The sequence below is a fragment of the Periplaneta americana genome, chromosome 3 (assembly GCF_040183065.1).
Source record: "Periplaneta americana isolate PAMFEO1 chromosome 3, P.americana_PAMFEO1_priV1, whole genome shotgun sequence".
Taxonomy (NCBI): Eukaryota; Metazoa; Arthropoda; class Insecta; order Blattodea; family Blattidae; genus Periplaneta; species Periplaneta americana.
The window spans coordinates 37,840,175-37,866,730 of NC_091119.1; the positions used below are offsets into that span (position 1 = coordinate 37,840,175).

At 35.4% G+C, this 26,556-nt stretch overlaps 1 protein-coding gene across 1 annotated transcript in view; it reads right to left on the reverse strand.

Moving 5' to 3' along the window:
* The window catches only part of LOC138695938 (zinc finger protein 892-like), a 44,631-nt gene that overhangs the window by 15,343 nt on the left and 2,732 nt on the right, over positions 1-26,556 (reverse strand). Inside the window, exons 2-7 of the mRNA XM_069820339.1 lie at positions 23,808-24,023; positions 13,121-13,199; positions 10,039-10,232; positions 7,495-7,866; positions 4,525-4,676; positions 621-818 (exon numbers count right to left, since the gene is read on the reverse strand). Coding sequence (XP_069676440.1) covers positions 621-818; positions 4,525-4,676; positions 7,495-7,866; positions 10,039-10,232; positions 13,121-13,199; positions 23,808-24,023 — 1,211 coding nt within the window. The remainder of the gene's footprint in view (positions 1-620; positions 819-4,524; positions 4,677-7,494; positions 7,867-10,038; positions 10,233-13,120; positions 13,200-23,807; positions 24,024-26,556) is intronic.

Below are 26,556 nucleotides of genomic sequence, written 5' to 3' on the forward strand. Positions count from 1 at the left end.
GTAAAAATAAGCTGGGGTAAAGGCTTGGGGGTAGTTAGGGTTTCCGATACCGATTTGGGAAGAGTTTGGGGCTCCGAGTTCCTGGGCTCTATCAGGCTACTCATGTGCAGATGGCTTGTGGCTCTATCATGGACTGAAGCAGAATGGCCCACCTGTCAGCTGACAATGACAGGCCTCCCGGGACACCTGTTGGCATATGGGCCAAGGAGTACCTAAGTGTTTGGATCCTTGTAAAGCCAAGCTAAACCAAAATTCCTTGTATCACTTTGTTGCTTGCTCATTTACTTTCTCTCTCTGTCAGTTGGTTGCACTGTATGTTCATTGATCATGAGTAATTTTAAGAGTCAATCAGTTACGTAAGTCTTCCCTCACCCACCTACTTATCCTCAAACACCGGATTTTTTTTGTCTCAATCCTCTCTCTATTCCTCTTTCTTCCTGCTCTTTTCCTCTCTTTTTCGCGAACACACGCACTAACAAAACAATAATTACATGAAATGTACTTAAATGCGACGAAGACTCAGAATTATTTCATATATTAGATCTGGACACTAAAATCTATTTTTTAAATATTACTTTTCATTTATAAATTTGCAACATACACATAAGCACTGAACTCACCGTTTATCACATTGATCACAAGGATATCTGTTCTTCACATCATCAGGCTGATGCGATCGATTGTGAACATAAAGGGCACTCTGCTGACGAAACGTTTTGCCACATTCTGAACAGACAAACGGACGCGCATCTGAATGTGTGGCACGATGTGATTCGAGAACCTTCTTGTTGGAAAAACACTTTCCACATTCTTCACAACTGAAATCACAGAAAATCAATAACTATCAACGCCTTTCCAATCAATTGGTGACCTAGATAAACTGTTGTAGCAGTGTCATTTCGTCGTTGATTTTATGAAACTTCCATGTGACAGTACAGAGCATAAATTTTCAAGACAAACAAAAAAATAATTAAATATCAATAGGCCTACACTGATCCTCAATGTTTTCTACCGAATTATCTAATTTTCTTTGGTAGGCCTATTGATATCTTATTACTCTTTTCTTCCTCCTGAAAAAAATTATGCTCTGTATTGTCATATAGGAGGTTTCATAAAAGCAATGACGATTTGAAAAATAAAACTAGTTTATGTTACTGTTAAGAAAATATTTCTCGTCTACATCAAATACTGTCCCTTCCTTTCTCTCCTCCTCTTCCACACACATGCACATATACTCAATCTCTCTCCCTCCCTCTCCCAATCACTCTACTTCCGGCTATGTATCTCCTCTCTATGCCCTCCATATTTCAATTACGATCTTACTCCTTTCCTCTCTCTTAAATCTTCTGTAGCCTCTCTAAATTTCATACCAGCCTCCTATGGCGCACCCTAGGCAATGACTTTGTCGGTGAATTGGTCTACACAATTGACTTCATAGGGGTGAATGAATAATTACTCGCCATTAGACATAAAAAACCTCCTCTCAGCGCGCGCGCAGACATACAGAGACAGAGACACACACACATACATAGCAGCAGCGGTGAATATTTCGTGTAAGTTATATATGCATATACATTTTTGTGATATATATACTAGTCACTTGTTGAAAGGTCTTCTATCATAGGGTTATAATATAAATAGTGACCTTTATCACAACTTATTTAATGAGACGTTTGCCATATGAAATTTGAAAATAAAATAAATATTTCGTTATTTCTCCTCACTTAAAATACATGTCTATTTAAAAGCTTTTCAGTTAGAAATGGGGTAACTATGCGAGTAAATATGGTAAGTTCATGAATGTCTGTGGTAAATTGTTACATATTATAAAACTTTAAAAACAAAAAAGGATCTTAAGTTAAAGTTTCTCCATGACTAATCGGCTGTTGAAAGCTTGTTGGAAAATGCAATATGTTTGTTTTCAATGTATCCACCATGTAATCAAAAGTTTCTGTTATTCTTATATAGACCTACTCTTTGAATTTACCTGGAAACTCCCTGAGAACAGAATAAAGATGATTGAATTTTCCTTACACATGTCTTTTCATATCGAACTGGAGAGTTTCTCGTTTTCTTGTAAACAAGAAATGCACCCAGACTGTCTTGTAACAAATCCCATATCCTCTTGCTCGCCATGATTAAAAAAAAATGTCACCAAACATGTGACAATCTCGTCGCTGTTGTCCGCGTTAGCATGGCGGACACCCTGAGATGTGAAGCATCTTGTCGCTTCAATTCGCTTGAAGTAGACACACATGCCGCTGGCCCTTGCATCCCATGCAGGACACGGCCTAATACACTCTTTCTCTCCACTTTTTTATGCCCACTTTTATCATCCTTTCCCTCATTCGTTATCACTTGTGCTCAGTGGTGTAGTGCAGTGATAACCATACTAGCCAATAAATCTGACATTTGCCAGTTCAATTGCAGCTGTGTTTAGCAGGGCTTCCTTCAGAGTGGAAGCAAAGTTAGGATGGCCATAGTATTACAGCATGATAAAGGGTCAAGCAAAATTCGCCAGCAATTTTTCGGCTACATTGAATTTCAATTGTGAATGCTGTAATTGAAAGCGCCATTCAATCACGAAGATAATAATAAACATATATAATCACTCTCCCATCACTTCTTCTCACCCTCCCTCTCACTGTCTCTTTCTACCTTCCACTCTTTTCTCCTTCCATGTGTCCCTCTCCTCCTCTCTCCTGTGCCCTCTCTTTTTTACACACATGTACCACATGCATTGCGATTCCAGCAGAAGAATGCTTAGTTCTATAGTTGTTATAAATGCTCGAAATAATGGCAAGGCTCTTATAATGTATGCAAATCCCTACTGTCTTAATAGAAACAATTCATCACCATACCTATCTTAAACGATGTGAGTAAAGTTTTGTTTAGACAGGTGTCAAAATCAAGAACATACTTGCTGACTCGGAATTCTAACATAAGAGCACAGTATAGTATCTATAGTTGCTAAGCTCAATACTTACTAAATATGCAAACATAGACAGTTGAAATATGCATCCATAGATAGTTGCTAGCCACCAGGATCGCTACTATTGCCTCATCACAGACTCTTTCCCTAGCAGACGATAAAATGTATTGTACTTTTGATATCGTGTTCTTTTGAAAAATTAACACCTTCCTTCCACTATTGAAATACGAAATACATAAGGTTTATATATTATTTTCATAAAGTATATATTATATTTTATAAACTCACCTTCCTGGATCTTTTGGAAGGATAACTCTGACCACTTTTTCTTAGAATTTATAGTGCAACAAACGTTTCCTTGTCCCATATTATTACTCAAATTATTGTATTTTAGCCATTTACAGTTATTACAACCGATAACGAACATTTCACAGTTCACACAACTTTTCACAACAATGCGAAATACGGCACAGTCAATGCCTTTTCGATCTAGACCAGGCCGTAATATATGTTCGGGTTTTCTATTTCAGTGTATGGAGCTTAGTGAATTATTATATTATAACTTTATTGCGTATCATAGCTAAGTTTTATTTAGTGTAATGTGTCCATAAGTTCCCTTTACTTCTTGTTGCATAATATGTTGCAGAAATAATTACAAAACTGTGTTATTTTAATGTGAAGAGAATTTTACATGTTAACATAATCTTTTCGCATCAACATTTTAAGTTTAGAATGGAAGCTATTTTGAGGTTTAATAAAAAAAAAAAGAATTTATATTGTGATTTTAATATAGCACATCTACCTTCCTTGATAAAGACAGAAAATTTATCATACCACTCTTATGAAATTAGTGTAAGTACGATTGTTACTTCGTCTCTTAGGTAGTAGATAAATACAATAATTCAATACTCAATTGTAGTATTAAAATGCAGACAAATTGAATGTGTGGAGTATCATACATGACATTATGCTTAATTATAATGTATATTTGCGAATTTAGGAATACAAGATATAGTAAACATAACCTATAATATTTCCAGATGAATGGCAGGGCATTGGAGACCACTAAAATTAGACAGAAAGGGGCAACTGGGACAGTAAACGTAACCTATAATTTCAACATATCTAAATATTCGTGCGGTGCAACTGAAAATTATTGAATCGTGCATAAATGAATGTACAATAATTTCGCAATATTTAATCGAAATGAAGGCAAGTATTACACATACAAACAACATAATTTTCACACCAAAAATAATATTACTCCTTAACTCGCAAGGAATTATGTCTGAAGTGTCTCATAATCATTGTTTTAAATTTTATTAATGCAATTACACTATATTTTAGAGAAATATATGTTACTTTTTATGCATTCCAACTAATTTATATGGTTGAAACGCCGCCCTTCGTGATAGGGTTAAGCGAGTCACATGGTCTGCCTTACGGCCTGTATTAGATCACGATGGCAGTGGCACAGTCTATTGTTCCTAGTACACACAGTGCTCCAAGCGGCTAGCAACTATCGCGAGAAATGCAAAAAATCACCCCAAGCTTCGCAACTGTATATACTAGACTGTGATAAGAGTATGTACCAGAACTTCATGTGGTTGCGATGTCGACGAACATGGCTCACAAATCCGTAATATTTTGTGTAAACCTTCGAACACTGGGCACACATGAAGCGAGGAGCTTGGTTGTGATCTGTCTGATGATGTGTTCGCAATGCCTGCATGCTGGGCAGCTCCTGCAATAATGAACAAATATCTCATTAACATTGAAGTTCTTCACCTTCACATGTACTGAGGTAAGAAATAGGAATGGAACCTCAGTAATATGTTATTTAGCTGTAACTTACTCCATTTTCATTCAATGTATAAAGTGGTAAAGGAAGTCCTCTCATCAATATGAGTTTCCTCATTTCTTTGAATATTTCGAGAGATTTAATCATATTTCACTTTATTAATCGATAAAAACAGACAGTTACCTGCATAATGGAATAAACTAATACTATTTGTTTAATGCAGAGATCGACAATTTAGTTTTCTGAGTGTCTGTGTGCCTGCAAAAGATATGTGCATTCGTTCTGTGGATAATTCATACTTAACATTTGAGTTCAACAAATAAACAATGGTGCAATCAAGGCTGTTCATTACGACACAGAATTTTAGAAAATGGATGTCTTTCCCAAGAGACCTGCCAAACTGGACTGTCAATGAGTTTTCACCACTGCACATTTTAAAATTGGAATCACCATCAACAATATTTGTTTATATTGTGGCACCAGTCTGGATTGTTCTGGTTTCCTCAGGAGTGTGCACGCACATCTAGCGAGAAGGAAGGTGTGGGGAAACGCAAACTCGAGCTTCAGTAGGAGCTGTAGCACGGTACGGAGCGAGGGGAGGAGAACTACTGTGACGGCGTGGAGCGGAGAGAGCAAGGGAAACATCTAAAAGTGTATTTCTCTCGAAGAGTCTAAAAGCTACACGAATCGAAGATTCCAGAACATGTTATGTAATAAATAACACCGTGAGTGGCTGGCAGAGAGTCAGTCAGTTTTCAAGTCTTGTCTTGGACAGCAGCGAGCAAGGGGGACCTGAGTTCGACGTACAGCAGACCGCATCTGGGAGACTCGAGTTCGACGTGTAGTGAACCGCATCTGGGGAATCTGGGTTCGACGTGCAGTGAATTTGAGTGAGACTGTAACTGTGACCATGTCCACCAGGCGAGTATGACGCAGCTCGGAAGACCTGAGTTCGATGTGCAGTGAACTTGAACAGTGAGTTAGAAGCACTAGCCAAGGCAAGCGAACTGTGAATTGAGAAATGACAGTTTTTGTTCTGCATGTAGTGCATTGTGAACATTAATTGAAATTAGGAGTACACTGTTGTTCTCCTCTATAATACACGTCGTGTGGGGTGCAATAACGACTTTTGTGTTGCTGTGTTGAGTGGAATACCCATTGTTGTAGGGTGAATTATTAGAAATAAAAGTCACATTGTTATAGGGTGCGTGGTGGTTAAAGTAAAGTAGAATAAAAGTCACAATATTTTTTAAATACAGGTTTCCTAAATACATTAACTACAGCTGACCAGAGAAGTAATAATTCCATGAAATACAGTTTTTCTGAACCACTGTAAGTATACCACAAAACATTATTTTCCTCCTGTACATGTATGGGCCAAGATCTGAACTGTCATAGGGAGACACTGATCTCCCACACGTCAATTTTGGTATTTATTTTATGAAGAAGTCCTAATAATATCTTAGTATGTTCACAATTACACAAACATTTTGAGCTTGATAACCCTGATGATGGTAAAATATAATTTTCTATATTCCTCCAAAGACATTGGCCTGTTTGCACGAATGAGATAAAATTCCACTGCTCGACTTACAAGGGATGCCTCCATGTCTGAAAACTCGAACACACGCGAAATCTAGCTCGCCTTAATACAGTAAAACCTCGATAAGACATGCCCGCTTATTACGCTATCCCGTGTAATACACTTTTTTTGTCTGGTCCCTGCACATTTCATATATAACGGCTTTATAAAATACCCCATTTGTTGCGCTAAAGTCCCACATAATACACTATTTTTGTGGAATATTTTAGATGTAATTTTCAGCAATGAAACATCTTGGTCACTGAACTCACTGGTGCCATTAACCTGAAAAGTATTGATATTCGACCCTTTACCTGCACATTTAAACCTTCATACTTCATACCTTAGTATACCCCACCCTCTTGCTACGCTCTCTTATTCGACTCCTCACCTGCGCGCTTAAAGCCTACAACAGTTACAATACCTCACCCTCTTGCTAACCCTCTCTCTCAGACAGCATTCCTCACTCGGCCGTAATAAAATTCTGGAAATTTTTGCTGGGCAGTTTGTTGTCCTTTAGTGTATTGAAGTGTTTGTGAATGTGATTACAATGAGTGTTAAACGAAAAGCGCTTTCTGTGTCGGAAAAATTGGAAATCTTACGAAAGTACGATGAGAACAGTACTCTTAATCAGAAACAACTCCCTGATGCATTAGGAATCCCATCATCGATATTAAGAACGATAATACAATATTGCGACTCAATCATTAGAGTTGTGACGTCATCGGGAGGATATAATCGCAGGAAACTGAAGTGCGGTAAACATGAGAACTTGGAGAACACGCACATGGCAAACAACTATAAATGACTTTTTTTCCGAAAGAATTAAGTACAGTACATATTGTAAATGTCTTTGACGTACAGTAAAGTACAGTAATTACATAATGGAGTAATACTGTATTACCTTTCATGAATCATGTATTTCAATAAAGGAAAATGCTATTAGATACTGTATGTAAGTCAAAATTAGTATACCCGCCTAATACACGGTCCCGGTTAATTCGCGGTTTACACCCGGTCCCTTGAACAGCGTCTTACCTGGGTTTTACTGTAATTTGAGGGTGTCAAGTCTCTTGATGATAGTCTTTTCCATGTGAAGTATTATATTCTGAATACACAGCACACTTAAAGAGAGAACTGCAAGTATTAGGAGCTGTCTGAAAATTGTGAATGATTTACCTGAGAACAGTCTGTACACATCCATGGGTACTTTTCCCAACCATCTCGACGTTTCCGGGGGGAGGACGAATCATCCAAGTGTTGCACTTGTTCTTTGTCTTCTTCTTGCTCTTGTACATGATGTATTATTTCCTGTTGATGCTCCAGTTCTTCAAATTCCAATTTTACCTTATCTTCTTCTGGAAACAGCTGCTGTTGCTGCTGTTCTTCTTGCTGTTGTTCCAGCAGTTGCTGTTCTTGTTCTTCCTCCTGTTGCAGCTCTATGGAGTGGTCTTGCTCTTGCTTAGCAACTACTTCTAAAGTTTTTGATTTACTTCTTCTTGTCCTCCTCGTAACTATAGAACGGCCTGTTCTTGGTTTCTCTCTTAAATTCTGCTGAAAATGTATTGTTTTTTTAATAATAAATTAAAATAGCTGTCACAGATATTCTCTTCAGGAATTATACATTAATTACATCAATTATCCATTGAGATACAGTAGAACCTCTATTATCCGTGATAATGAAAAGGGATAGCACAGTATGTCAACTACTACATTATGGGGAATACTGAAGACAAAAGAAGAAATTTTAAATACCAGTGTAGTTCAGGTTCAATCAAACGAAAAAACATTCATGTCTCACTGTTTGAAGAGTTAAAAATTACTGTAATGAAATTTATTGTAAATAATAAATTAAAAGATTATAATGTTTGGTAAATAACACACATAATATTACTAGTTATTTTAGCCTTAACTTCCCATTTTATGTAAACCCTCTTTTAAAGAAAATTCCTGTTTAAGGAAGAAGAAAGTGATCCTTCACAGATTCGTTAAAAAGAGGTTCTACTATATAACTTATTATTATGAGATTCAAAGGGCACAAGACAGTAGCGTAAACTTCAAGTGTCTGAAGTTGCAATGTTTATGTAAGGTCCACATAGTGAAGTGACAAAAATCTTTTAATTTATTTTTATTTTAAAGTCCTCCAGATTTAATTGCAAAATGTTAAAGCAATCTGATTCCTTTGTCAGAAGTGGAACAAAAAGCAATACGAATAATGTATGTTCTTTTTTTTTTTGGGGGGGGGGGTAATTTACTAAATTATAGCAAGATTGTATTTGACAATATGAGACCAAGGATTATCTATGGGATTACCCGATATTCGTCTTACAGTTGGAGAAAATCTTGTAAGAAACCCAACCAGGTAATAGGTTCAAGTGCAATTTTATTTGAACTTTATTTGAACCACACCCAAGTGCAGCCTCAGATCAATAGGTAAACATCGAATTGCCTGAGCTATACAGATGGTCTTTCCTAAACTACATAGGCTACATAGGACGTTTCTGCATGTGCATAAAACAAAAAGTTTCACACAATCACCAATATTATTAATCTTTATAACAAGTACTTTTATGGTAACATCCTTATGAAGTAAATGAAATTAAAACCCACTAGTGGCTTAAGTTCAAATAAACATTTTTCAGACTTATTTTCAACGAAGAATACCAGACATTTGGAAAGTTATTTGCTTCCATAACAATGAAAGATACTCTCTCGAGCCAATACTGAAGAGAACCATGCATATAAATATCTACACCACACCGCCATTAAATATATGAAAAAGACCCAACTCCACTTGATTAATAATTATAAAAATATTTGATTTTTAATAATATTATTATCTTAAGTAAGTTTTATACCTTTCAGTAACATATACTATATATACTATATAGCTGCCACTCAGTAAAATATAGAAATCAAAATCTAATTTAAGTTATTCTCTACATCTACTTATATAACCCCAAAACGTTTCACTTTCATATCATCATATACTATATATACTATAGTAAAATATAGAAATCAAAATCTGATTTAAGTTATTCTCTACATCTACTTATATAACCCCAAAACGTTTCACTTTCATATCATCAATATAGCATCAATATGCATAATTAATGAAAAATAGTCACAACATGGCATTAACTACAATAATATTTCATTTCTAATGGTAATAATGTCATCAAACCACCTCAAGTTTTGTAGTTTTTAATATCCAATACATAGTTGTACCCAGAAAATTACACACCACAGAATCGAACCTGTAAATATTATTTTTAGTAAGTTAAGTTTTTAATAACCAATTTAATTTGAGCTCAAAATATGTCAGCATTCTTGCAGAACATGGCCTTCGTGTAATATTGTTTACTGCAGTATGTGTTTTGTTTTATTCTGAAATGCAACACGGCCGACTTGATGCTCGCTTTGCTTCTCCTTTACAAAAAAGCGAAGGGTATATCAAGTCGGCTATGAATGCTATTAGCTAGTTCTCAAAACTGACGACAGATGGATTTTGGAAAATAGGAAAATTATGTTTAAAAATTGACATTTCACTGAAAACTACTATTTTTCCGAAAAACTTTGAGTTCCAAGCTTCAAAATGAGGGGTCATTTATTAAAATTCATCCAACCGTTTCCCCTTAATTTCCATTACCAGTTCAAATTATATATATAGATGTACAGTTAAAGAGAAGATGCATGAAAACTTCAATATGTCTCCACTTTTACCTGTTGTTGTTGCTGCTGCTGCTGTTGTTGTTGCTCCTGTTGTTGTTGTTGTTGCTGCTGCTGCTGTTGTTGCTGCTGCTGTTGTTGTTGTTGTTGCTGTTGCTGCAACTGTTGAGCACACCTGATTGGCACACGACGCTTACGCCTGGATGAAAGTGCATGTAATGAATCAGAAACTGCACTTGCATCACCCTCTGAAAAAAAGAAAAAATCCTGTACCTTAGGATAAGCATATCTTTCAAACACAAATTGCCCAATTTGTTAAGGAGAACCAGAATATTAAAAAAGAATGCATCATTCTATTTAAAGTATCAGAACTGCCGCCCCCCTCACATCCCCCATGAGTGTGGACCAACAGAAAGCTGTCCAGGTCGCAATTTGAAAGGCCCTTTTGGGGTCAACCAAATGGAAAAACATTTGTGCTTCACCATTTGAAGAGTTAGAAAACATAATGAAATTTATTGTAAATAATAAGTATAGGCCTAATTAAATGATTATAACATTTGGTATGTTTCGAGGCCCAGGGGTTCATTTCACTTTCCTTCCTCCTCTTTCTACTTTTCTGTTCCTAGTTCTGACCTGCTATGGCACCAAAATCGTCCTCCAGCGGCTTAAGGAGGGAAAGATGGTGATCAACAAGATCTCCCAGCTAGGTCCAATGGACCCGTCGACCAACAGCAGGTGTGGTCCTCCAGACATTCTGGGGGTTGTGTGCGAATGAAGTAGCCACCAAAACATTAAAATATTGTGTTCACTTAAATCGGCTACAACTTGCCATTTTCACTCCAATATGAAATGAGTACCATTAAGATAAAATTATCCGGAGGTATAATAGTCCCCCAATCGGATCTCCGGGCAGGGACTACTTTAATGGTACAGAATCAACTAAATATCTTACAATGGAATGCTGGCGGTATAACAGACCTGTTACAAAATCTACGTATTACTCTGTGAAAAGATTTATTAAATCTACATACCTAGACTTCAACAAACAAAATTTGATAACACAATCTCAAGGGAAAAAAATGGAAAACTCTGCATCGTAATCCACAGTTAATTCCCGATTTACCACGAAAATCGTCTGTAGCTGCATTTCGATTGGCAACAGGCCATGATTGTTTGGTCAAACACCTGCATAGAATTGGATTATATCAGTCCCCTAACTGCCCATTGTGCAACTCAAACCAAGAAATGGATTCAGAACACCTCAAAATCTGTGCTTCACTGGTTGACCATGCTAATATCTTTGAAAAATATTGGAGTGCAAAAGGACAAATGACTTTATTGTCAAAGCCTGGCATAAGAAAACAACAACACATTTGGTATGTAATACACGTTATTACTAGTTATTTTAACCTTTCCTTTCCATTTTATGTAAATCCTCTTTTAAGGAAAACCCCTCTTTAAGCAAACAAAAAAATAATTCCACAGAGATTCGTTAAAAAGGAGTTCTACTGTACTTAAGCGTGCAGTTTGAGGGACAGTTTCAACAAGAACTCATTAACAGAACCCCGTATTACATCAAAATTGCAACGGAAAAAAAAAAAGTAATAATTCTGTTCGTCACTAATTTCTCTCAGCAGAAGATTTTTCAATCAATACAAATTGCACCATTTCATTTATCAGTTTTGTACTTTGTAATATAAAAATCACGATGAAAATTGCCTAATTTAATTCTGACTAAATAGCCAGTGTGTATTTTTTATTTAAAAAGGAACTGTTAATTGTTTACTAAAATAATTATATTTCATGTGCATCATTCTAGATAAAATGACCTATAAATACTGAAAATGGGCAAAATTTGTTCAACAGCTCAGCAGAAATCTTTGTACAGAGACATGTACAGCATGCTCAAACTCACCTTCTTAGTACAGTAAAATCTCTTGTATCCGGCACTCAAATAACCGGAAATACCAAAACAATGGGACTTTTGGCTAGGCCAAAAGAAAAAAAAGTCATTCATACAAAAGGGAAGAGTCGGACGAAGATGTGAGTTGTTTTCATGGATCGCACATGCCTCATATCATATTTACTCTTTACCGGTATGTACTTTTCTGTATGTGATTTGATCCTAGTTGAGTGGAAGAGAAGGCCTGATGGCCTTAGCTCTGCCAGGGAAATAAAACTATTATTACTATTATTACGAAAAAAAACCATTGTGTTCCTGGATCTTGCAAACAATGCGCAGAGACAATATCTTTAAATTTACTACTTGAATTCACCAGTTTCGAAGGGGTGTTGGATAAGTCTAAATAGGAAAGTGTGAAATTCTCTGTTCCTACAGCGCGCAAAAATTTCATTTGAGTGATAGATAGTATCATGGCTATTACCACTAAGCACTGCTGTTGCATAATGGATTCCGTCAAATGCAAGCGAAATATTCTTACCCTATGCTCAAATCATTGAGCGTTACTTCATTGTCTTCATATATGCGACATTGGCTACACTGCTCTTCACATTACATAACTCACATGACCACCATTTAAAATTGTCATAAGGTTACGAAAACTTTAGTATTTTTTACGCTATTATGTATTACTGTATTACAATAATTATGAACTGATTAATGTACATTACCATATTCAGTACTAAAAATGAACATTGTACATATTTCAAAACTTTATTTTTAAATATCTATATGAAAATTACTCAATTTCAACATGGAAAAAAATGTTTGTGTAGTACAGTGTGTCTTTACATAACCTATAAACGTATTTTCCAATTATCCAGCACTGGCTTTGTCTCACAGTTGCTGAATACGAGAAATTCTACTGTATCAGAATGATGAAAACTTTTATTTCCGTGAAAATCTCGAATAGATTTTTTACAGCATTTCAATAATATCTTTTATACTTAGTATGATGAAAAAAAGTAAAAAGAATACAACATTATATTACAGGTAAATTAACTTATAAAAATAGAAGTGAATACTCGTATTACTTAGATCAATAAAATTAATAAGGAAATGAAAGATTGTCGTACATTGTCTTCTGAAGGTGCAGAAGCTTTCGTTCATAAGATTTCAGTGATAGCCTCACCTCGTTGGAAGTGTCAATTCAAGGATGAATTTTCAAGAACTTACTCTGCTGGCCACCTGCTCCCTGACTGTCAGACAGCACACATTCCACCAATCCTGGAGGCCCTGGTTCTACGCTTCCTTCCTGAAATCAGTCACCACCTGCTTACTCTTACACAGCTTGTAGATTTCAATAGAATACAATTTATTTTTCTTACAAACAACACACAGAGATGGAGAGATGAAGAGAGAGACAGAGGAAGGGGGGAAGGAGGGAGGGGGAGGGAGGGAGAGAGCTAGGGAGGGAGAGAGGGAAAAATACTTATGAACAGTGAACGGATTTATATGTAGTAAATATATAAAATATACAGGCTGATCTGTTTGGGTGTGGTGGATAATGTTAATTTTATTATTATAAAGCTATTATGATAGTATGGGTCGATTGCTAAAACACGGACGAAATCGTAGTTCCAAACCCCAGCTTTTAAAACCAGATCGAGGTCTGAATCCTTATGCGACTTCTAAAACGAAGTCGAGACGCGGCTTGAGAAGAAACTGAGGTTCGAGGGCTTTATATATGGCAACGCAACTAAGAATCGATTTTTATTCCTGTAAATGTCGATATTAGAAAGAAATGAACATCGGGATTAATATTTTTATTGAATTGCAGTAAGTCACATTCTTTTGTTCTCAGCTAAGGTAATGTTATGTCTACTAATTTACAGAATATGTGCGTTAAAATACTAGCATTACTTAGTATTTAATAGGGATTGGATTTTTAGGTACCAGAATGAAATTATCCAAATAATTAGCACAAATCGAGCATTTATGTTGTTTTTATCATTTGTTCATAACTACTACCACCATTAACTATCTGAAAACCCGGTTCTAAGGAATTAATAACCTAAATATTAACTGGATTAAAGTTTCAATTGAAACTAAAATGTAGTGTGGTTCTATTTTCATATATAATAGGCCTACTACGTTGAAAGCTCTGGTAGCATAAAACTTAAAATAAGAAAACAAAATCACGTTTGCTTCATATTCCTGTACGCTCACGTCATTTTCGAGTATTAAATATAATGTCCAAAACTACTATAAAGACTAAAAATTAAGTTATATCGTCTTATAGACATAAAGGTATAATTAATATAAAATATTATATCTTACTTCCCTGAAGGCAACAAGAACGTGTAAAAAATGGTCAACCTGCCGCCTCTTGCATTTCGTTGCAGATAATTATTTAGCATTCTTGGTAAATTTTGCATTGATTCCTTCGAAAATCGAAATATTTGCCTGAAATTATCGTCGTTATATAGTTACAAAGGATTATTCCTGTCTCTCATCACTCTAATCCGGGGATTTAATACCCGTAGACACAAATTTTCCTCCTATAATCACCCAGCTGATCATCTACCTCCATCTTGTACACATGAAGCCGAGGTTTTAAACCTACCCCAGCCGTGGTCTCCGCTTCAGACCATAGTTTTGAGCCATGACTCAGAAAAATTAAAAATACCTCGTTTTATAAGTCCAAACGAAGTTTAAAACCATGGCCGTGGTCTAGACCTTGTTTTAGAAATCGACCCTATGAGAAATTTCTTGCTGGTAATATTTTGCTTAAAAGATGGGAATTTCCATACACGGCAAGAATGAAAATCATCAATGGACAATGTGAAATGAAAATCGTAGGTGATTTAAATGGCTACTACAAATCAACAGCAGGCACAATGTGTGTTAAACGAGTTCAAAGACAATTTCGACATGAGTATGGTATGCGTAATGTACCTAAATATGATTCCATAATGTCGTGGTACCAAACATTTGTAGAAACAGGTTCTGTGTTAAAAAACATGCAGGAGGTCGCAGGCAAAACTCAGTATGAGAAGCATCTATCTCTGAATCTCTGAAGCCATGACAAGAAGTCCTACGAAAAGTTTAAGAAAGCTGCCAGCAAAGATGGTTTGTAACCTATACGTCCTGTCAGCGTATTGTCTGAAAGTATCTGAAATTGTACCCGTATCACTTACAAGCCTTATGCAATGAGGATCATGAAGCTTGTTTCAATTTTCCATCCATGGTATGCCAACAGATTGCAGAAGATGACAGCTTCTTAAATAAATGGCTATTTACAAATGTCAGCGGGAGAGTAAACACACATAACTGCATTACTTGGGTAAGGAAAAATCTACATGTCTCCTACGAGCTTGAAAGGTCAAGTCCAAAAGTTAAAGTATGGTGTGGAGTGAGCTCCAATAAAGTGTATTATGGACCATTCTTCTTTGCAGAGAAGACAATACGCTATAGATTTGATTTCTTCGTGTGGGGTTTTGTTAAAGACATTGCCTATTCACAGCAACCCAGGAATATTGATGATCTAAGGGTAAAAATTACTAAAGCTTTCCAACAAATCAGCCCTCTGATATTACAACGGGCATGGGCTGAATTGCATCACCATTATGAAATGTGCAGAGTGCACAATAGGGGTGATGTAGAGTTCTGAGAAATCTCCCATCTTTCAATGCTGTATACATAAAGTTTCAACAAATAAAGTTCAGTAGTAAATGTTTAACAATGTTTTTATTTTATCCATACCCAAATGGATCTCCTGCATATATAGTTATTTGTATCCTAATATGTAATTAAATATGGATTTAAAAACTACCAAAAATGACCATTTTCATTTAGACAGTTCAGAGCAATACTACAGTAACTAGCAGTGCCATTAGTGGTAGTTACAACAGTATTGTTCTGAACAGTCTATTTAATTAGCAGTAAAGAATATTATAATGTTTTACTTCTCATTCACTAATCACTATTTTAATATGAAATTCAAATAACACGCAATCTTCATCTTCTGATTAACTTTCTCTCATGTCCTGTGCATATGTAACATATTAACACGTGCATCTGTCAGTAGAACAGCTACACCTGTTTATATAAGCAACAGACCTTTTGAATCTTGTTCACTGCATGTTAGTTTTATTGCTTGCAGTCACCGTAAAGTCAAACTTCTGTTCGATTAAGAACTTTTTATTTTTAACCATAAAGTCAATCTTTTGTTTGGTTAAGAGCTTTTTTAAATTTATAGTACTCAAGAAATGGATCAGAACATCTCAAAATCTGTGCGTCAGTGGCTAACCATGACAATATCTTTGAAAAATATTGGAGTGCAGGAGGTCAAATGACTTTATTGTCAAATGCCTGGCATTAGAAAACAACAACAACAAATTTATAGTGCTATGTAGTCTCACTGTCCTTGTGATATAGGCTAAAAGGCACATCAGCAGTTAATGCCAAAGTAAAAGTAGGTAAACAAACATAGCATCACATAAAAAAAAAATGTGATTCTATATTTATTGTGTTTTAATTTACGAGACTTTCACTAGAAATATTTCTTATGTCCCAAAAAATAATTACAACTACATACATATGAAGGGAAAACAGTAAGAACAATCATAATTCAAAAATAAGATTTTGATGGCATATTGCACAAGAGAATCTGAGCTACAATTCAGAGAAATTTCTACTTCAAAAAAATCAATCATAGTCCAAGTTAAAGAGGTATCAAAATTTAGATCCATATTTTCTTTTTTGAGGATCTTGCCGTCCTCTATTGAATATTGTGTATTCCATGACTTTGTGCAGTCATCAGTCATCACGTAAGTACACTATGAATGGAGAAAAATTCGTTCCAGCACTGGAAATCGAACCCAGGACCTCTCAGCTTGGTGTGGGGGGACCTGATCCACAATGCCGGTCGAACTTTTCTCCTTCGTATCATCAATGGCCTATTACCTGCATTTTAGACATACATGTCATATATACAGAAGCGCATATTTCAAAGACTGTATGACCATTTTCAAGAACAGTTTTAGATCACTGTTACCATACATTTATATTGTTTGAGGACCTTGCCGTCCTCTATTGAATATTGTGTATATCATGACTTTGTGCAGCCATCACTTCACTTAATATTTAGGGCTGTATTTCTTACTTCGAATTTTACTAGCTATTCTTAGCTAGCTAAATGTATGGTAATGAGGTTTGGAATAATATTCTGGGGAAATTCCACAGATAGTAACAGTATATTCCTACTACAAAAAAAGAGTAATTAGAATAATAGTTGGTGCCGAATCTAGGGAATTGTGTAGGACTATTTAAAAAAAACTACAAATAATGTCCATGGCTTGTCAGTATATTTTTTCATTAATAATCTTTCTCGTATGTAAACGTGAAAACTTTGTAACCAATTCAACAGTTCATAGCATAAATACGCGTCAATAAAATGACTTTCATACTTTATCGGCAAGTCTACCATGCTATCAAAAAGGAGTGCATTATATGGCAGTAATAATTTTTAATAGCCTCCCTATCGATATAAAAAATTAAACTCAAAACATAAAATTATTTAGGGCCAAATTTAAGAAGTACCTAATTTCTCACCCTTCTATTCTGTAGGTAAATTCATGACATTCAATAACACTTCATGAAATTGATACTAAAACTTTCTGTTGTACTAGTAGACTATACTGTAAACCTCTTCTGTATATATTTCAACTAGACTGTGACTACAAAGGTTGGATAAAAAGTAATGGCAACATTTCGATATTTCTGACATGGCTTTATTCACACGGGTACAACATTTACGTACTTTCAATATAGTCTCCCCCTTTATTTATCACTTTTTCCAAATGTTTGGAGGCAGCGTACACCATCAGTGCGTCCATCTTTGTTGATGTTCCGTATTGACCGCCCTATAGTACGGGTAAGTTCATCTTTGGTATTGTACCGGGTCCCTCGCAGTGGTTCTTTCACTTTGGTGAAGAGATCGTAATCGCATGGACTCATATCGGGTGAGTACGGTGGATGTTCCAGAATCTCCCATTTCCAGCGGCGCAAGAGGTCCTTGACAGCAGCAGTGGTGTGACTCCTTGCATTGTCATGAAGAATGAAGAAGTTCTGTACCACCAAGTATCGTCGTTTTCTCCTGAGCGCTGGACGAAGGTGGTGCTGCAGGAACCTGCAGTAGTAGTCTGCGTTTACCGTCTGCCTTGGAGATACAGCGTGGTGCAGTATTACCCCATTAATGTCATACACCACAATGAACATCACCTTCACAGCACTTTGTGTAGGGCGCACTTTCTTTGGACGAGGAGAACCGGAATGCTCCCATTCATTTGATTGGCATTTCAAGTTTGGTTCATACGAGCGAGTCCAGGTTTCGTCCATAGTGACGATTCGTACCGGTCCAACAAGGCCTTCCTGGAACATTTTAACCCATCGTGCCACTGTGCGATATGGCAACGCTGCATCGCCACATCCTTCACGCAGTCCCTGTAAACATTCTTGTGCACTACGACCTCGTGCCATTTCAATTTTGATCCAGGAATGTTACTCTAGTTTTGTAAACATGGTCTTAGGGCGCTCGCACTATCCCTATGAAAGTCAATGTTCTACACACTGCAGTAGATTGACAGAGTACTGTCGCCGCTGGCTGCACTAACTCATCTAACAGTCCTTGTTCATGTCCACACAGCTGGCAGCTCTCGAACGCACCATCGTCATGTGACAGCAGTGTTGCCATAACTTTTTATCCAACCCCTGTATAAATTAAGACTTCATAGTAGTATTAATTTCTTTGACTTGTTTCAAATTCTAGCTGTAAAGCAATGTATGAATATCATGGAATGTTAATAAACACAATACAATACAAAGTACTATTAATGGAGAGAAAAATTCGTTCCGGCATAGCTCAGTTGTTTAAGAGCATTAAGCACGCCAAGATGAGGGATCCTGGATACGATTCTCACTGCCGGAACGAATTTTTCTCCATTAATAGTACTTATGTGATGACTGTACAAAGTCATGGAATGCACAATATTCAATAGATGACAGCGAGGTCCTCAAATAAGAATATATATGTATGTTAACAGTGATTTAAAACTGTTACTGAAAACTGCCATAAAGTCATTGAAATATGTGCTCCTGTATACAGGGTGTTTCAAAAATACAGGGCATAATTTCAGGTATGTATTTCCCATATGTAGACAATCAAAATAGTTCCTTACAACATGTGTCTGAAATCCTTCATTTCCGAGTTATGGCCTTCACAACATTGAAATTCACAGGAACGATTTTCTTTCCGCAGGTCGTTGTCATTACAGAAGATGTTCAAAATGTCCACCTCCTGCTTGAATACAGACCTCACATCGATGTCTCATTGACCTGCGAACACGATCCCAAACTCCAGGAGTATTGCGTATGTCCTCAGAACATGCCACAATTCGATTCCGAAGGGATTCCAAATCAGGCACCGGAGACGAATAAACCAATGATTTTAAATGGCCCCGCAAGTAGAAATCGAGAGGGTTCAGATCAGGTGAGCGTGGAGGCCTAGCAATTGGGCCACCTCTACCTATCCATTGATCAGGAAACCTTCGATCCAAGTACCGGCGAGCCGTACGACTAAAGTGTGCAGGAGCGCCATCATGCAAGAAGTGAATGAGTTGACGATTGATCAGTGGAGAGTCTTGTAAAACATGAGGTATGGTGTTTTCCAGGAAGTTTGTGTACGCCTGACCCGTAAGTCTGTTTACAAGTACATGGGGTCCAACTAATCGATCACCAATGATACCGACCCACATGTTGAGGGAGAACCGCACCTGGTGATGAGATGGAACAGTTGCACGTGGGTTTTCATACGCCCATACATGCTGATTGTGGAAATTTGTTATGCCATCTCGTGTGAACTGTGCTTCATCTGTAAATAATACTAAGGCAGGAAAGTTCGGATTTACACCACACTGCTGCAAGAACCACTGACAGAACCTAACTCGTGCAGGGTATTCTGCTGGTGACAGGGCCTGTACACGTTGCAAATGATAAGGATACAATTGATACTCTTTCAACAGTCTCCAGACAGTCGTATGAGGAACACTGACTTGCAACGCTACCCTTCGTGTGCTGATAGAAGGAGTCATGTTCACAGCCTTCAGAATCTCCTCCTGTACTTCTGGAGTTGTAGATCTTGGTCATCCCTTTCCCAAACCAGGAGAGTTAAATTTTCCATAGTCACACAGACGGTAATGGAGACGTACAAATGTCTTCCGATCTGGACATTGTCGCTATGGGTACCTCTCCTGGTACAAACGACGAGCCAGCGCAGCATTGCCGTCTGCCTTACCGTACATGAAGTGTATCTCTGCCAGCTCTTGATTTGAATACATGTCGCACAGTCTAACACCTACACAACACTGAATGTAACCTTCGCCTCGGAATGAACTGTCAGAGTGCCCTCTTAATGTCTCCTTTGACAGCAACGACCTGCGGAAAGAAAAATGTTCCAGTGAATTTCAATGTTGTGAAGGCCATAACTCGGAAATAAAGCATTTCCGGACACATGTTGTAATGAACTATTTTGATTGTCTACATGTGGGAAATACATACCTGAAATTATGCCCCGTATTTTTTAAACACCCTGTATATGTCGTGTATGTCTAAAATGCAGGTAATAGGCCATTGATGATACAAAAGAGAAGAATTTGGCGGCGCTGTGGATCGGATCCCAGCATAGCTCAGTTGATTAAGAGCACTCAGCGTGCCATGCTGAGGGGTCCTGGGTTCGATTCCCAATGTCGGAACGAATTTTCTCCATTAATAGTCAAAATTTAGAGTCCTTATGAAGAACAATCAAAGTCCAAATCTAGTTCAAATGTTATTAATATCTTTCCTTTATAATGAGGTTGTGACATAACCAAAACCAATGTTTTAAATAAAAATAATAATGTTTGATAGCATTGTATTGTTGAAGTTCAGTCTGTAAAATAAAATCATGGAAGCCAGTCTTTGTGAGTGTGATACAATAGGCCTAGCGATAGAAATTTTACACTCACACGCTTGGTACAAGTAAAAAAAAAAAAATAATTAAAATGATTTCATCATGAACTCTTTATGTTTAGGTTCAGTTGAGCCTGTTACTACATCTTCATGTGACGAGCATTGTTTAGAGCTTACTCTATCTCAGTGCCCTTTACCCTTTTAACTTAAAAATCGAACATAAAAATTTAATTTGGGCTGTTTTTAATTTGGATTTATATTTGTAATGCAGGATCCAGCTTTCACTACCATATTTCAGGGAAGGTTTTGATACCAACTAACACTATTTTTAAAAAAAATACACCTGCAATTCATTGTGTTGTGTGACTTTTAAACTTTTGATACCAGAATTTAAATATTTCTGTGACCAGGATTTAAATCTCAGTGTCTCATTTGAATACAGTTTTATTGTGATTAAAACATACTCTCTCATTTTTCAATATGCTTTAACAATAATTTTTAATCCATTGTATATTATTAATTTCTACAGGTACGACATTTTGCTCACTACTCGTAAGTATATATACAAAAACGCGACTTAGACTTTCAGGTCCGAGTTGAGCTGATCTTTCCTAAAAGACAACCTCTATCCCATGGCTCAGAACATGTCTGCGGAGGTCAATAACGCCTGCTGTGATGCACTACCTTACCAGTGGATGTGGATGGGATGGACCTAGGTTAAATAAATGGTGGTACGGCATGCCTGGATCTTGACGGAGCAGGAAGATGCACCAATGTGTGAAAACATATCATTATACCCTTTTTTTTTTGCTTTGCTTTTTGTGATAGAATGATTCAAAATAAACTGGTAGAACCTAGAAGGATAGTAATATTTCTGAGAAATTGGACATAAATTTAAGTCGATGAATATTATAGCATTGGCTACATTACACAGCATTATCTTGGAAGAGGCATTTTGGACCATATTTGGGCCTTAAACCTTAGATATGGGATATTTCGGTACAGTATTCGAACATACAACACAACAAAAACGAATCACTAATTGAACTGTTGTGAAAGAACAGTACTGAGTTGATAATATTGTGAGTCATTATACAGTGGAACTTCGATTTTGGGTTTCTCGATTTAAGATTTACCCGCATTTTGCATTCTTATTTTGCAATCTCGGCAGAAGTCCCATATACGCAATGCTTTTTTACCCCAATTTAATGTTTCTAGATTTAGTGTTTTACCCGCATTTAAGAAACAAATTTTTTGTCCTAATAAGGCAAACTAGCTTCGATTGTGTGTTTTTCCAGCCCTAAATGGTTATATCTTTGAATAATTTCAAGGGAAAAATTGTTCCGGGGCCGGGTATCGATCCCGGGACCTCTGGTTGAACGTACCAGCGCTCTGCCAACTGAGGTCCCGGGATCGATACCCGTCCCCGGAACAATTTTTCCCTTGAAATTATTCAAATCTGCTTTACAGAAAGCTTTACCTGAAAGATTACATTTGCATAATATATACGTCACTGTGTACATTAACAGAAAACCACAATTTCAAGTCACACAGAGTTTGTGTGCACTCGATGTGGGTCTCTGGCATTTCGTCAGCCCACGCGAGTTGTGTGGATATAAAGGGAAAAGTTGAGACAGTGTCAGGTGGAGTTCCCAGGTAGCTCAGTTGGCAGAGTGCTGGTACGTTCAACCAGAGGTCCCGGGATCGATACCCGGCCCCGGAACAGTTTTTCCCTTGAAATTATTCAAATCTGCTTTACAGGAAGCTTTACCTGAAAGATTAGATTTGCGGTTATATCTTTGTTTAAGATCGTTTCAGTAATAGTTCCCAACCCTCTCCTTATCTGCCACATGCATCCACGCAAGATACCTGATGCCACACACTAGTCAGAAACAATGCATTAATTATGCGCGTGAGATTCAGTTCACAACAAAGCATTGCCTTAAGATTGAAAGTGGACAATTTTAAGGCTTCTAATGGATAGCTACATCGCTTTAAGCAGCGACATGACATTACATACAATGTGTGTGGTGAAAGTGCAAGTGTTCCAGATGAGTCGGTGGATCATTGGAAAGATGAGGTGCTTCCATGTCTCACTGAAGACTATGATGTCAAAGATATCTTTAATGCCGATGAGACAGGGCTCTTCTACTCCCTGATGCCAGATAAGAGCAACCACATGAAAGGAGAGACCTGCCATGGTGGGAAGAAAAGTAAGGAGAGGCTTACTGTTCTTCTCTGTACAAATGCAGATGATTCTGAGAAGTTGAAACTCTTGGTATTTGGCAAATATGAAAAACCAAGGTGTTTTAAAAATGTGCAGTTATAAGAACAAGACTGTCTGGACTGCAAAACAGACATCCATTCTTGATTTCTTCAAGAAGTGACAGGTAAACTTAATGCAACCAATCAGTGAACTTAATGTCGTGAAGCTCTTTAAAGTATTTTTGTTCTTTTAGTTGAGGTTAGACCATAAAAATTAGTTTTTAAATATGTTCATTTTCAATTTTGGCAAAACCCCATTTTGGGTTTCTCTCAATTCTGGGTATAATTTGTCCAGTCCCCTGAAAAACCCAGAATCAATCGAGGTTTCACTGTAGTTTAATTTCTATGTCGGACTTTGATTACTCTTTTCTTGTTTCTCAGGACTTTGATTGTTATATCACTGCAAACAGTTACACTAAAGTATACTGTTGAAAAATTAAGCAATTAAAAGTAATTTCAAGTCATATTATTAGATCATAATTTCATGACAGATATCGGTGCAACATTTTTACATTGAAATTAATTTTATAAATAATAAGCCTTTCAAACATAAAAATTATCATTTGCTCAAAACACTAAAAATGTGACTTTGATTGTTCTTTTGGTGTACCCTTCATATGGTTTACACCAAAGACAAACTATCCCTTACTTCTTCAACAGTCGAACAAGAATCATGATCTAGTTCAGAACCTAGTTCAGGTAAATGCTCTTCTATGTCTTCTTCCTCCTCTTCTTTTTTTGTATCAGGAAACATATGAAGCGTAACCTGAGCTTGGGAGGTTGTCTCCAGAAAGTCTGAGCACTGGTTCAACTTCGCACAACAATCCAGGCAGACAGTCTTGGGCAATGGGTCCTTAGGATACAGCTGAAACAAAAATCAATTAGTACTGAGCATGAGGCAATGAAATGTGAAAATACCAACATAAGTAAGAGCTATTTCTCGAAACTAAAAGAAATGCTATATTATAATAATAATAATAATAATAATAATAATAATAATAATAATAATAATAATAATAATAATAATAATAATAATAATAATAATAATAATAATAATAATAATAATAATAATAATAATAATAATAATAATAATAATAATAATAATAATAATAATAATAATAATAATAATAATAATAATAATAATAATAATAATAATAATAATAATAATAATAATAATAATAATAATAATAATAATAATAATAATAATAATAATAATAATAATAATAATAATAATAATAATAATAATAATAATAATAATAATAATAATAATAATAATAATAATAATAATAATAATAATAATAATAATAATAATAATAATAATAATAATAATAATAATAATAATAATAATAATAATAATAATAATAATAATAATAATAATAATAATAATAATAATAATAATAATAATAATAATAATAATAATAATAATAATAATAATAATAATAATAATAATAATAATAATAATAATAATAATAATAATAATAATAATAATAATAATAATAATAATAATAATAATAATAATAATAATAATAATAATAATAATAATAATAATAATAATAATAATAATAATAATAATAATAATAATAATAATAATAATAATAATAATAATAATAATAATAATAATAATAATAATAATAATAATAATAATAATAATAATAATAATAATAATAATAATAATAATAATAATAATAATAATAATAATAATAATAATAATAATAATAATAATAATAATAATAATAATAATAATAATAATAATAATAATAATAATAATAATAATAATAATAATAATAATAATAATAATAATAATAATAATAATAATGGCTTTATTTAACCTGGCAGAGTTAAGGCCGTAATGCCTTCTCTTACACTCAACCAGGATTAAAACTTGCTTACACAGGTGAACATAAAACTTGATCGGAATTAAGTAATTACATACTGATACATAATAAGATCAAAAGAGGTAGTTACATAAAATTTACCTCATAAAATAAAAATAAACATAGTGAAATACATATTAATTTGTTAGAATCAAATACGAATCACATAAAAACAGAAGACGATAATTCAATAAAAAAAAAGAAAAATATACACAGTAAAAATAAAAATAAACACATTAGTATACATATTAGTATTAGATTACAATTAAGTAGGATTTACATAATTAAACCAGAAACCGACAATTGAATAAAATGTACACAAAAAAATAGATTAATAATAAAAAAATAACAACATAGTGGGATACATATTGGCATTAAGTGATAAATAAACACGATTTAGATAATAAAAATAAGAAACAAAAAAAAATAATAATAAATACAGTGGAACACATTTGCAACACATTAGGTTTGGCAACTCATCATAAGATATTTTTCTAATTTACATTTAAAGGAAATTAAAGTTCGGCAGCCCTTGACTTCAGGCGGCAGAGAATTCCAGTGACGAGAAGTAGCAACAGTGAAAGATGAAGAATAAAGAGATGATGTGTGCAGTGGTATTTCTAGCGTGTTCTTATATTGTGACCGAATATTTAAGTTATGATACTGAGAAAGACTGTGGAATCGGACAGATAAGTAAGAGGGAGTAGAGGTGTGCAAAATTCGGTATAAGAGAGAAAGGGAATGTAACTTTCTCCTCTCATTTAACCTGAGCCACAATAATTTATCGAAAGAAGGCGAAATGTGGTCGTAGTACCGGACATTACAAATGAAACGAACACACGCATTATGAACACGTTGCAGTTTCTGGGATAAATCCACCCTGAGATCACTGAATAAAGCGTCACAATAATCGAAATGAGGCATAATAAGAGTCTGTACAAGCGTCTGCTTTAATTTAGCTGGATAGTGGTACAATCTTTTTAATGAGTGAAGAGTGGAAAATACTTTCTTGCATGTGTGTTTGATATGCGTGTCCCAGGTAAGGTTAGATTCAAAATGAACTCCCAGGTTTTTTACAGTTGAACTGAATGGAATGATCACCTTATTCACAGGAGGAAGGTTGAGCGTATTAATTCCATTATTGAACAAAACTGATACTTTAGATCATAATAATCAATGTCATGTCACTCTGTATGACTTCATTGTGCAAATTTTCAAAGACAGAGACTACAACTTGAAGGGTCTGAAGAAAAATTATAAATATTTGATGCGCAACATCAGATAAGACCTTCAAACGTCCTCTACTCGATTAATATTGAAGCAAAAACTTTCTGAAAATATACAATAACACAGATGAAGTACCAGTATTAGTGCTCTTCAACACAAAATACAATAATTCTGATGCACAGTGCAACATATCAATTTGTTGAAATAGCCAATTTACAAAGAATCGACCGAATCCAAGACTCACTGCATAACAAAATTACAATAAATGTGACAAACTTATACCACAGTCTATTATAT